Genomic DNA, 14285 nt, shown 5'->3' with positions numbered 1-14285 from the left:
GTTCTAATTAATTACTGAACATTCAAATGATGGTTCCGTAACAAATTCTCTTCTGTCGGGGGCATGTTTAGTGGAATGTAGGTTCCAATTTGCAGAAGTGTGTCCTTTTCACCGGAGGCCATTCCTTTGATGCCAACCTGTTGTCCCTTGGCACCCAGAACCCCTGCAGTTCCTGTCTATGAGTCTGTGGAGATTTACAGAAACTGGTTTGGGCCTGTTTCCTGTTCTACTTTTTTTTAATTCATGTTACGGAATGTGGGTGTCACTGGCTGGATCAGCATTCATTGCTCATCCCTAGTTGCCTTTGAGAAGGTGGTGGTGAGCTGCCTTCTTGACAGCGACAGTGAAGGAACGGTGATATATTTCCAAGTCAGGATGGTGTGTGGTTTGGTGGGGAACTTCCAGGTGATGCTGTTCCCAGGTATCAGCTGCTTTTGTCCTTCTAGATGGTAGCAGTTGTGGGTTGTGAAGGTGCTGCCTAAGGAGCCTTGTATTTCAGTACATTTCACCATCAATGTATTTGTGAACATGGGTGTGGGTGTGTGTGGGTACATGTGAGGTTGTGTGGGGGCAGATGTGCGTGTGTGTGGGTGCGTGTGTGTGGGTGAGTGGGTGTGGGTGTGAGGATGTGTGTGTGGATGTGCAACTGTGGAGGTGGGTGTGGGTGTGTGCGAGTGTGGAAGAGGGGTTGTGTGGGTGTGCGAGTGTGGAAGAGGGGTTGTGTGGGTGTGCGAGTGTGGAGGTGGGTGTGTGGGTGTGCGAGTGTGGAGGTGGGTGTGTGGGTGTGCGAGTGTGGAGGGGGGGGGTGGGTGAGTGTACATGTGTGCAAATGTGGAGGTATGTTTGGGTGTGTGTGTGTGTCTATCTGTGTATTTTGGATCGACAGTCTGAATGTTCATGGTTTTCTCCTCCAGGATTGGCTAGAGCGAAGTCGGTGCCGACGAAGACCTACTCCAATGAGGTGGTGACGTTGTGGTACCGTCCCCCAGATGTTCTGTTGGGATCCACAGAGTATTCCACACCCATTGACATGTGGTGAGAGCCGGAATCTGGCTGATTAGTCCATTGTTCTGTTAATAAGCATTTTGTAACTGGTTGCCTCCTGGGATAATTCAACCGAGAACTAACTCTTTCCACAATGCTGTATCTGTCTGCATGCCTCATACACTCTTCACTGAACCAGGGTTGTATACCCTGGTCTGCTGCTCTCCTAGGTGTTAAAGTTTGCAGGTTTGGAAGGTACTGTCAAAGGAGCTTTGCCAAGTTGTTGCAGTGTCTCTTGTCGATGGCTGTTGCCACTGTGGTGGAAGGAGTGAATATTGAAGGTGATGGATGTGATGCCATCAAACAGGCTGCTTTGTCCTGGATGGTGTCAAACTTCCTGAGGGTTGTTGAAGCTGCACCCATCCAGGCAAGTGGCGAGTATTCCATCACACTCCTGACTTGTGCCTTGTAGGTGGTGGACAGGCTTTGGTGAATCAGGAGGTGAGTTATTCACCACAGTACTTCTCGCGTCCGACCTGCTCGTGTAGCCACTGTGTTTATGCCATGAGTCCAGTTGAGTTTTTGGTCAATGGTAACCCCAAGGATGTTGATAGTGGGGAATTCGGCAATGGTTATGTCATCGAATGTCAAGCACGATGGTTCGATACTCTCTTATTGGAGATGTTCATTGCCTGTTGCTTGTGTGGCGTGAATGTTACTTAATTATATAGACAACAGTGAGCTGTTCACCCTAGTCCCAGTAGGCCCTGTCCTGTTTCCCCTGCACCATGCTCCCAGTGGCTGCAGCATGGTTGCTGGACAGCCTCCAGCATCTCAGGGGGCTTTGGCTCTTGTTCCAGACTGTACCGTTGCAGCAATGGGGGCTGGCTGACTGGCTAGACCATGGGAATTGGTGGAGTGGCAGTAGTGGGAACACCTGTGAGAGGACAGCAGCTTTGTGCTTCACGGAGCCTCTTCCTAAGCTGTTGCCTGAGCAATCCTAGTGCAGCACAAATATCCAACAGCATGGTGTCAGGCCTCTGAGCCTGCACAGCACCAAGCCTGGTTTCCATGGCAATGAGTATGGATCTCATGACCATGCTCTGAGCTTGTATTGCTGCTCTGGTATGGAAGATGGCTTCTATGCCTGCAGGCATTAAACCTAGTGCCTGGTTTGGTATTTTACTGAAGGAGCTGTTCGTGATTGGTGGATTTGTACTCCGAGACCCCTTTTGTTCTTCTGCTCCACCCAGACTTACACCTTCCAAGTAATAAGTGACTTCCCTGTTCTTCCCACCATAATAAGAACACCAGGTTAAAGTCCAACAGGTTTATTTGGTAGCGCGAGCTTTTGGAGCGCTACCCCATTAGGACTTTAACCTGGTGTTGAGACTTCTTACTATGCCTACTCCAGTCCAACGCCGACATCCCATCACAACGTACTACCTCACATTTATAAAGTAAAAGTAAAGTAAATAAAGTTTATTTATTAGTCACAAGTAAGGCTTACATTAACACTGCAATGAAGTTACTGTGAAATTCCCCAAGTCAATGCACCTAACCAGCATGTCTTTCAGACTGTGGGAGGAAACTAGAGCACCCGAAGGAAACCCACACAGACACGGGGAGAGCGTGCAGACTCCACACAGACACTGACCCAAGCTGGGAATTGAACCCGGGTCCCTGGTGCTGTGAGGCAGCAGTGTTAACTACCGTGCCACCCATTTATCCATGTTGAACCTCACTTGTCAATTATTTTCCCTCTCTGTAAGTTTATTAATATCTTCCTGTAATGTGTTCCAGTTAGAACCATGGAACTCGGGCACCCGAGTTGGTGGTGGAAGCAGACACCCACTACCCTCTGCTTAAAAAGGTTCTTCCTCATGTCCCCTCTACACCTTCTACCACTTATCTTGAATCTATATCCCCTGGTTCTAGAATTCTCCACCAAAGGAAACAATTTTATCCTGTCAACTCTATCTCTTCACCTCAGAATTTAATACTCTTCAACCAAGTCACCCTCAGCCTTCTTTGTTCCATGAAAAATAACCCCAATCTATCCAATCTCTCCCAGCGCAGGTAAGTCCCAGAACTTGCGCCTGGAAAAAAAATGTTATTAACCAATTTTTACCCCTATGTCTTCAAATTACAAAACAAATATGGAGGCCTGGAGGGTATGCAAAAAGGTTTAATACAAGAACAGAGAGGTTATATTTGTCAAGATCTCATAGAAATCTATAAAATTCCAACAGGATGAAACAAGGTAAATTCAGGAAGGATGTTCCCAATGGTGGGGGTGTCCAGAACCAGGGGTCGCAGTCTGAGGATGCAGGTTAGATTGTTTAGAATAGAGATGAGGAGAAATGTCTTCACCCAGTGAGTGGCGAGCCTGTGGCATTCTCTACCACAGAAAGAAGTTCAGGCCAAAACATTTAGGGTGGGAATTCTCTGATCTCATCCATTCCCGCCACACTGCCAGGGAGAACGGAGAATTTGGTGCTCAGCGAAAACTCCATTCACGGCAGCAGGCACTGGAGAATCCCAGTCACAGGCGAGGTTTTTATTGTGTACGTTTTCCTCCTATTTTCTATATTTATGTTTCTATAAAAGATTGGTCAGGCTGGTACTCAATTCTCCAGGTGATCTGATAAAACTTTTTTAAGATTAGGACTTTATGGGGTTGATGTACAGGGCATTGGTGAGGCCGCAGCTGGAATACTGTGTGCAGTATTGGTCCCCTTATATGAGGAAGGATATATTGGCATTGGAGGGAGTGCAGAGAAGGTTCACCAGGTTGATACCGGAGATGAGGGGTTTGGATTATGAGGAGAGGCTGAGGAGATTGGGTTTGTACTCGTTGGAGTTTAGAAGGATGAGGGGGGATCTTATGGAGACTTATAAGATAATGCGGGGGCTGGATGGGGTGGAGGCGGAGAGATTCTTTCCACTTAGTAAGGAAGTTAAAACTAGAGGACACAGCCTCAAAATAAAGGGGGGTCGGTTTAAGACAGAGTTGAGGAGGAACTTCTTCTCCCAGAGGGTGGTGAATCTCTGGAATTCTCTGCCCACTGAGGTGGTGGAGGCTACCTCGCTGAATATGTTTAAAGCGCGGATGGATGGATTCCTGATCGGTAAGGGAATTAAGGGTTATGGGGATCAGGCGGGTAAGTGGTACTGATCCACGTCAGATCAGCCATGATCTTATTGAATGGCGGGGCAGGCTCGAGGGGCTAGATGGCCTACTCCTGCTCCTATTTCTTATGTTCTTATGTAGAAAAGTGTAACTATGGGAAGAGATTGGAGAAGTTGGGGTTATTTTCCTTAGAACAAAGAAGGCTGAGAGATGACTTGACTTCGGTGTACAAAATTACGAGGGGAAGAGATAGAATTAAATTGTTTCCCTTGGCGGAGAATTCTACAACCAGAGGAAATAGATTTAAGGTAAGTGGCAGAAGGTGCAGAGGGGACATGAGGAAGAACTTTTTTACGCAGAAGGTGGTGGGTGTCTGGAATTCACTGCCTGAGTTGGTGGTGGAGGCAGAGACCCTAAACTCTTTTTAAAAATACCTGGATCTTAAGTGCTGTAAGTTATAGGACTGTGGGCTGGGTGCAGGAAGGTGGGAACAGAAAGGGCACCTGGGGGTCCCTGGGCTGGCATGGATAAGATGGGCCGAATGGCCTCCTTCTGTGCTATAACTTTTCCATGGTTCTAAAATATTTCCAATTGAGGGTGTGTTTAAAACTAGGGGCCATGTATATCAGAAAGTCATTAATAATTCAAGTCAAGGATTTAGGAGCAACTGCTTTACTCAAAGTGGTACGAACATGGAACCCACTGCTACATAGAATGATTGAGGCAAATAACATCAATGCAGTTAAGGGGAAGCCAGATAATTAGATGAGAGTAAAGGAATGGAATGATATATTGACAGAATGAAATGAAAAGGGGTTGGAAAAAGTTCCAGCGGACCACCAACGTTCAGTTGTTGGGCTGAATGGCCTGTTTCTGTGCTTTAAATTCTCCTTAAAAGCCGTCTTACTTAGTGTCGCTTTGTCTCTCATTCTGTGTGTGATTCTTGTACTGAACCAGCCAATTGTAAAGGATGATTTAATTGATGATGATCAAATCTAATTGTTTGAATGCAGGAAAATGAGCTGTCACTCTTCCTAAAAGAAGCTTTCACCGTCATTGAGTTCTGATGTTACTTAAATTTTTAGAACTTCCAGTAGAATGGAATGTAATTAAAGTAAACACAGCTGTTTCCAACCAAATAAATGGGGCAATTAAGACACTGACAACTTTGAAATTGATGTTCATGCAAATAGGTGAATGTTCTTTCATTGATATAGGTGCCTGTCCATTTTGAACACGACCATTTTAAGTCTGTGCTCTGTATTAGCCGTAGAGAGGGTGATAAAGAGTTAAGTTATCAGGACAGCTTTTATAAACCTGGTTTGTATTCACCTGAAGTTAGAAAGTTGAGGGGGTGGATTTAATTACAGTGCTGAAAATGACAAAAGTTCGGTTGGTAGGTTTGAAGAAACTGTTCTCTCTGGTTGCAGATCCTGAGCAGAATTTTAAAATTGCAGCCAGGCTGTTCAGGGGCTGATTTCAGGATGTGGTTTTTCACCCACGCAGTAGTGGAAACCTGGATCAGGCTGGAAAATGGAATTGTGATCCGAGATCAGGCTGGGAAATGGAATTCTGATTGAAGACCGTGCATGATTGAATTGAATGATGGAACGGGTTTGAAGAGCTGAATGGCCTTTTCCTGTTTCCATATCAATGCAGCGCATCATGTCAGATGGATCATCTGTCCACAGTAGCCTCACAGTTGCCTCACAGTTTGATTTAGATAAAGCATTTTTTAATCCTGGTTATGTACATCTTTACCCAGTTATATTAACATTTCTGTACAAAGAACAATACAGCACAGGAACAGGCCCTTCGGCCCTCCAAGTCCGTGCCGCTCCCTGGTCCAAACGAGACCATTCTTTTGTATCCCTCCATTCATGTGGCTATCTAGATAAGTCTGAAACGTTCCCAGTGTGTCCGCCTCCACCACCTTGCCCGGCAGCACATTCCAGGCCCCCACCACCCTCTGTGTAAAATACGTCCTTCTGATATCCGTGTTAAACCTCCCCCCCCCCTCACCTTGAACCTATGACCCCTCGTGAACGTCACCACCGACCTGGGAAAAAGCTTCCCACCGTTCACCCTATCTATGCCTTTCATAATTTTATACACCTCTATTAGGTCACCCCTCATCCTCCGTCTTTCCAGTGAGAACAACCCCAGTTTACCTGATCTCTCCTCATAACAAAGCCATTCCATACCAGGCAACATCCTGGTAAACCTCCTCTGCACTCTCTCTAAAGCCTCCACGTCCTTCTGGTAGTGTGGCGACCAGAACTGGGCGCAGTATTCCAAATGCGGCCGAACCAATGTTCTATACAACTGCAACATCAGACCCCAACTTTTATACTCTATGCCCCGTCCTATAAAGGCAAGCATGCCATATGCCTTCTTCACTACCTTCTCCACCTGAGACGTCACTTCAAGGATCTGTGGACTTGCACACCCAGGTCCCTCTGCGTATCTACACCCTTTATGGTTCTGCCATTTATCGTATAGCTCCCCCCTACGTTAGTTCTACCAAAATGCATCACTTCGCATTTATCTGGATTGAACTCCATCTGCCATTTCTTTGCCCAAATTTCCAGCCTATCTATATCCTTCTGTAGGCTCTGACAATGTTCCTCACTATCTGCAAGTCCAGCCATTTTTGTGTCGTCCGCAAACTTACTGATCACCCCAGTTACACCTTTTTCCAGATCGTTTCTATAAATCACAAACAGCAGAGGTCCCAATACAGAGCCCTGTTGAACACCACTAGTCACAGGCATCCAGCTGGAAAAAGACCCTTCCACTACCACCCTCTGTCTTCCGTGACCAAGCCAGTTCTCCACCCATCTAGCCACCTCCCCCTTTATCCCATGAGATCCAACCTTTTGCACCAACCTACCATGAGGGACTTTGTCAAACACTTTACTAAAGTCCATATAGACGACATCCACGTCCTTCCCTCGTCAACCATTCTAGTCACTTCTTCAAAAAACTCCACCAGGTTAGTGAGGCATGACCTCCCTCTCACAAAACCATGCTGACTATTGTTAATGAGTTTATTCCTTTCTAAATGCGCATACATGTAATGTAATGTTTTTGCAAATAAACCAAATAATGAGCAGCACTACATTGTTCCATTTGAGAAATTAACTAAAATAAATTTTTATCAGTTTTGACAAAGTAATAGAAAGTGTAAATGCTGGAAATACACCTCATGTCCATGAGCACCTGGGGATATTATCATCCAGGTCAGTCACCTCAATCTGTATCTCTTCACACTTCAGAATCACACAATCAGAATTGTTATGGTGCAGGAGGAGGCCATTTGGCCCATTGTGTCTACACTGGCTCTCGGAATGAGTAACTTGCTTTGTTCCATTTCCCAGCCTCCTCCTCATATCCTGCACATTCTTCCTTTTCAGAAAACAGTCTAACAGCCCTTTTGAATTCTTCCATTGAACCTGCCTCCTTCATACTCTCTCAAGCAGTGCATTCTGAACCCTAACCACTCACTACCTTAAGAAGGTTCTCCTCATTCACTTCTGCGTCTTTTATAATCACTTTAGAATAAATCTGTGCCCCCTTATTCTTAATCCTTTTATGAGGGGGAACATTTTCTCCCTATCTACTCTGTCCAGCCCCCGAATGATTTTGAATATCTCTTTCAAATCTCCTCTCAACCTCCTTTTCTCTAAATCCTAACTTCTCAAATCTATTTTCATAACTGAAGTTTCTCGTCCTTGGAACCATTCTTGTGAATCGTTTCTGCACTCCCTCCAATACCTTAGAACCATAGAAATAGAGAACAGTATAGCCCAGAAACTGGCCCTTCGGCCCACCAAGCCTGCGCCGATACATGGTTTCTATCCCTCTGTTCACCTCCCATTTTTTTCTATCAAGATACACCTTGAACGTTGCTAACATGCCAGCTTCCACCACCCCCACTGGCAGTGTGTTCCAGATACCCATCAGCCTCTGTATGAAAAACTTTCCTTGCACGTCTCCCCTAAACTTACCACCTCTCACCTTAAACCTGTGTCCTCTTGTAGTTGACCCTTCCACCCTGGGAAAAAACCTCTGACTCTCGAACCCATCTACGCCTCTCATTATTTTACAGACTTCTATCAGGTCACCCTCAGCCTCCGTCTTCCCAGTGAAAACAATCCTCATACCCAGAACCCTCCAGACCAGGCAACATCCTTCTTCACACCCTCTCCAAAGCATCCACATCCTTCTGGCAGTGTGGGAACCAGAACTGGACGCAATATTCCAAATGCAGCCCAATTAAACTTTTATACAGCTGTAACATAACTTGCCAACTTTTATACTCGATGCCCCGGCCAATGAAGGCAAGCATGCTGTATGCCTTCTTGACCACCTTCTCCACCTGTGTTGCCACTTTCAGGGATCCGTGTACCTGTACGCCCAGATCCCTCTGAATGTCAATGCTCCTCAGAGTTTTGCCATTTACTGTATTATTCGTACCTGAATTTGATCTTCCAAAATGCAACACCTCACATTGATTAAACTCCATCCACCATTTCTCTGCCCAAGTCTGCAATCTATCTGTATCCTGATGTATCTTTGACAATCCTTGTCACTATCTGCAACTCCGCCAATCTTCATGCCATCTGCAAACTTACTAATCAGATCACCTACATTTTCCTCCAGATCATTTATATATATTACAAATAACAAAGGTCCCAGCACTGATCCCTGTGGAACACAAGTTACTGATCTCCATTCTGAAAAACACCCTTCCACCACTACTCTCTCTTCTATGACCAAGCCAGCTCGACATGCATCCAGCCTGCCATAGAAATCATAGAAACTCTACAGTGCAGAAAGAGGCCATTTGGCCCATCGAGTCTGCACCAACCATAATCCCACCCTGGCCCTACCCCCATATCCCTACATATTTACCCGCTAATCCCTCTAACCTACGCATCTCACGACACTAAGGGGCAATTTTAGCATGGCCAATCAACCTAACCCGCACATCTTTGGACCGTGGGAGGAAACCGGAGCACCCGAGGAGAATGTGCAAACTCCACACAGACAGTGACCCAAGTCGGGAATCAAACTCAGGTCCCTGGAGCTGTGAAGCAGCAATGCTAACCACTGTGCTACCGTGCCGCCCTTGAGGGACCTTGTCAAATGCCTTCCTTAAAGTCCATGTAGACAACATCCACTGCCTTTCTCATCAATCATTCTTGTCACCTCCTCAAAAAGCTCAATTAAGTTGGTGAGACATGACCTTCCCCACATAAAAGCACTTTGCCTGTCACTAACAAGTCCATTCACTTCCAAATAGGAATAAATCCTGTCTCTCAGAATCTTCTCCAACAGTTTCCCCACCACTAATGTCAGACTCACCAGCCTGTAATTACCTGGATTATCTCTGTTTCCCTTCTCAAAGAAAGGAACAATGTTGCCATTCTCCAGTCCTCTGGAACCTCACCTGTGGCCAAAGAGGATGCAAAGATATCTGTTAAGGCCCCAGCTATTTCCTCCCTTGTCTCCCACAGTATCCTGAGATAGATCCCACCTGGTTCTGGGGACTTAATGCATTTTAAGACACCCAACACTTCATGATATTGACTTGCCCAGAGTATTCACACACCCTTCCCTAACTTCAACATCCCCCACGTCCCTCCCTTTGGTGAATATCGATGTAAAGTATTCATTAAAGATCTCACCCATTTCCTCTGGCTCCACACATAGGGCGGAATTGTACAACCACATCGTGCCCGTTTTGCAGCGAGAAAAAGTCATAAAATCGGGAGTGATGGGACTCATGGGAATGGTGCCTGTTTTCGTGTCCATTCCCATTTTACCAAGAAAAAGAATCAGTGCGATCAGGACCTCACCCAAAAGGGGGGGAACGCCAATTTGCATCTTTTTGCATTCATCACAATGTAATTAATAAGCTTCACTCTGTTGTAGGGAAAAATCCCTTGTACCAGTGCATTCAAAGAAGTCGAGTCGCAAGGCAACGTTCAAAGTGTTTTTCTTTATTGTACAATTACTGGGAACCCAGGGAGAACCGACGTAACCAGCTCCGAAACAGTGGCTTGGCCACGTTGATCTCAATCCTTTCACATCAGCTCTGGATCTTTATAGGGATCCAAATTCGAGCGGGAACATTTGATTATGCATTTTTACAATATGTATAAAGTGGTCTGTCAGGTCAGGAAGTTCTCTGGGAGGCTTGTCAATTTGCATTTGTATGGTGTGTGTTTGTGTTAATGGGACTACCTGTTCTTGCCCCGGTGTTTTAATGTGTTTCCCATTATCCCCTCTATGTGTCCCCTTATCTGAATTGACCTCATTATTTTGTGTCTGTGTTCCCTGCTTGCGAGATTAGGTGTTAATGTCATTTTGTCCTGCTGTGTGTAGGGAGATTTAATCTAATCTTTTATTCCTTTTACCCTAGTTTGTTAAGTTCCTTTGCCTGCCTTGGCCATTTTATTCCTGTAATATTTTATTGATAGTCTGGTTATGCCATATAGCCCACTCTCAGTCTTGACTCGCAGATATCCCGATCTTCCTTGGCCAAAGGCCGGTTTAAAATGCAGCTTCGCGCTGTTGCTGGGCAGAATAAGGATCTTTCGTTGGCTTTGAAATTTAAAGGTCTCTCAGCTGTGCAGAGGGGGTTTGAACGAATATCCATCCGGGTGTTCCCCTCTACATTGTAGGCACGTTATGAATGGTGCCAATATGGCTTTTGGAAAATTGCCTACTTCAACTCCCAATTGTCCCAGCTCATCTGCCTTAATGACCTTGTTCGCTGCAGCTGGAACTGGTGAGAAAAACACCAAGTATAAAAGTGGGTTTCAGGCACTAGGGGAGCGAGGAGGTAAGTCTCTGCTTTCAAACCACTCTGTGCTGCGCGGTGGGGGGGGTTGTTTCGTGGTGGCCATGTTGTGTTTCGGGTCGAGGGAGGGCTCCGAGTGTGTGGGAGGGTGGGGGGGGTGTTGTTACTCGCGGGGTCCACCCTCGGACATTCTGCACGGACCCGGGTCACAGCGTTGACCTTGGGTCTTCGCGCTGACTCTGGGTCCTGGCGCAGGCAGCAGCAAGCACTGTTGCAGGTGGGGGATGGGCTGGTAACTCTCTGAAGTGGCAGTGCTGTAGCCTCAGGACTTGGTAAGGAGCACTATCTGGGGCCACTACTGAATGGGTTATGGGTGTGTGTTTGTGAGTGGGAAGGAGGGAATGGGGATGTGTGGTCATTTTGGCGAGCTGTGTGGAGGTTTTTGGGGAGTGTGTGTTGCTGGGGTTCTGTGGGGGGTATGGGGAGTGCGTGTTGCTGAGGGACTTTGGGAGGGGGGGCGTATTTGAGGAGCCTGTTGCTGAGAGTATGTGGGGGGCATGGGGAGTGTGTGTTCCTGGGAGTCGGTAGGGCAGTATGGAGAGTGTGTGTTGCTGCGGGTCTGTGGGGGGTGGTTGGGGAGTGTGTGTTGCTGGACGTCTGTGGGGGGGGGGGTATAGAAACATAGAAAACTACAGCACAAAACAGGCCCTTCGGCCCCACAAGTTGTGCCGAACATATCCCTACCTTTTAGGCCTACCTATAACCCTCCATCCTATTAAGTCCCATGTACTCATCCAGGAGTTTCTTAAAAGACCCTATTGAGTTTGCCTCCACCACTACTGACGGCAGCCGATTCCACTCGCCCACCACCCTCTGTGTGAAAAACTTTCCCCTAACATCTCCCCTGTACCTACCCCCCAGCACCTTAAACCTGTGTCCTCTCGTAGCAGCCATTTCCACCCTGGGAAAAAGCCTCTGAGAGTCCACCCGATCTATGCCTCTCAACATCTTATATACCTCTATTAGGTCTCCTCTCATCCTACGTCTCTCCAAGGAGAAAAGACCGAGCTCCCTCAGCCTATCCTCATAAGGCATGCCACTCAATCCAGGCAACATCCTTGCAAATCGCCTCTGCACCCTTTCAATCTTTTCCACATCCTTCCTGTAATGAGGCGACCAGAATTGAGCACAGTACTCCAAGTGGGGTCTGACGAGGGTCTTATATAGCTGCATCATTATCCCCGGACTCCTAAACTCAGTCCCTCGATTGATAAAGGCCAGCACACCATACGCCTTCTTAACCACCTCCTCCACCTGCGGGGCCGATTTTAGAGTCCTATGGACCTGGACCCCAAGGTCCTTCTGATCTTCTACAGTACTAAGAGTCTTTCCCTTTATATTGTACTCCTTCATCCCATTTGATCTGCCAAAATGGACCACTACGCATTTATCTGGGTTGAAGTCCATCTGCCACTTCTCTGCCCAGTCTTGCATCCTATCTATGTCCCTCTGTAACTTCTGACATCCCTATGGGGAGTGTGTGTTGCTGGGGGTCTATGGGGAGGGGTGTATGGGGAGTTGGTGTTGCTGGGGTTCTGTAGGGGAGTATTGGGAGTGTGTGTTGCTGGGGGTCTGTGGGGGAGTATTGGGAGTGTGTGTTGCTGGGGGTCTGTGGGGAGGGGTGTATGGGGAGTTGGTGTTGCTGGGGTTCTGTAGGGGGAGTATTGGGAGTGTGTGTTGCTGGGGGTCTGTGGGGAGGGGTGTATGGGGAGTTGGTGTTGCTGGGGTTCTGTAGGGGAGTATTGGGAGTGTGTGTTGCTGGGGGTCTGTAGGGGGAGTATTGGGAGTGTGTGTTGCTGGGGGTCTGTAGGGGGAGTATTGTGAGTGTGTGTTGCTGAGAGTCTGTGGGGAGGGGTGTTTGGGAGTTGGTGTTGCTGGGGTTCTGTAGGGGAGTATTGTGAGTGTGTGTTGCTGGGGGTCTGTGGGGAGGGGTGTTTGGGAGTTGGTGTTGCTGGGGTTCTGTAGGGGAGTATTGTGAGTGTGTGTTGCTGAGGGTCTGTGGGGAGGGGTGTTTGGGAGTTGGTGTTGCTGGGGGTCTGTAGGGGGAGTATTGGGAGTGTGTGTTGCTGGTGGTCTGTAGGGGGAGTATTGGGAGTGTGTGTTGCTGGGGGTCTATAGGGGGAGTATTGGGAGTGTGTGTTGCTGGGGTTCTGTAGGGGGAGTATTGGGATTGTGTGTTGCTGGGGGTCTGTGGGGGGAGTATTGGGAGTGTGTGTTGCTGGGGGTCTGTGGGGGGAGTATTGGGAGTGTGTGTTGCTGGGGGTCTGTGGGGGGAGTATTGGGAGTGTGTGTTGCTGGGGGTCTGTAAGGGGAGTATTGGGAGTGTGTGTTGCTGGGGGTCTGTAAGGGGAGTATTGGGAGTGTGTTGCTGGGGGTCTGTAAGGGGGAGTATTGGGAGTGTGTGTTGCTGGGGGTCTGTGGGGGGAGTATTGGGAGTGTGTGTTGCTGGGGGTCTGTAGGGGGAGTATTGGGAGTGTGTGTTGCTGGGGGTCTGTAAGGGGAGTATTGGGAGTGTGTGTTGCTGGGGGTCTGTAGGGGGAGTATTGGGAGTGTGTGTTGCTGGGGGTCTGTGGAGGGTTATAGGGAGCTGCTTTTTTCTTAAGCTTTTTCTGCGCATGCGCAGTTTGTGACTCTGACCTGAGCTGCTCGCTGACTCGTGAATTAAGCCCCACCCAGTGCCTCAAGTGGCTAAAAATGGTCTCGCCCACTTTTTTAAAGACTGAGTGCATAAGATTCGGCGTGAAAACTCACCTGAGAAACAGATCAGGAACTCTCCCATTTTCACACTGACTGGACACTTAGAAAAAAATCTCGTTAAATCCCACCCATAACCTCCATGCTTTATCCTTGAGGGGCCTACTCTTTCCCTGGCTACCTTGTTGCTCCTAAGATATGTATAAAATGTCTTGAGATTCTCCTTCACCCTGCTGACCAAGGACATTTCATGGCCCCTTTTAGCCCTCCGAGCTCCCCATTTGAGCTCCTCTCTACTTTCTCGACCATCTTCAAAGACAATGTTACAATTCAGTCCATCGTGTCTGCACCGGCCAAAAAAGAGAGAATGAAATAAGCCAATCGTTTTAATCCCATTTCCCAGCACCTGGCCTGTAGCCTTGCAAGTTCCATCACTTTAGATAAAAGCAAATTACTGCAGATGCTGGAATCTGAAACCAAGAGGGAAAATGCTGGAAAATCTCAGCAGCTCTGGCAGCTTCTGTAAGGAGAGAAAAGAGCTGACGTTTCGAGTCCAAATGTTGTCGCTTTGACATTAGATGCTGATCCAGGTACCTTTTAAAT

The 14285-nt window shown here is 47.4% G+C and overlaps 1 protein-coding gene across 1 annotated transcript in view; it reads left to right on the top strand.

The window, feature by feature from the left end:
• The window catches only part of LOC144484548 (cyclin-dependent kinase 16-like), a 168741-nt gene that overhangs the window by 117426 nt on the left and 37030 nt on the right, over window positions 1–14285 (top strand). The window contains exon 12 of the mRNA XM_078203054.1: window positions 915–1035. Coding sequence (XP_078059180.1) covers window positions 915–1035 — 121 coding nt within the window. The remainder of the gene's footprint in view (window positions 1–914; window positions 1036–14285) is intronic.

This window comes from Mustelus asterias, chromosome 3 (genome assembly GCF_964213995.1).
Source record: "Mustelus asterias chromosome 3, sMusAst1.hap1.1, whole genome shotgun sequence".
Lineage (NCBI taxonomy): Eukaryota > Metazoa > Chordata > Chondrichthyes > Carcharhiniformes > Triakidae > Mustelus > Mustelus asterias.
The sequence above is the reverse complement of the archived record's forward strand: the minus strand, read 5'-3'. Positions and strand labels throughout refer to the sequence as shown.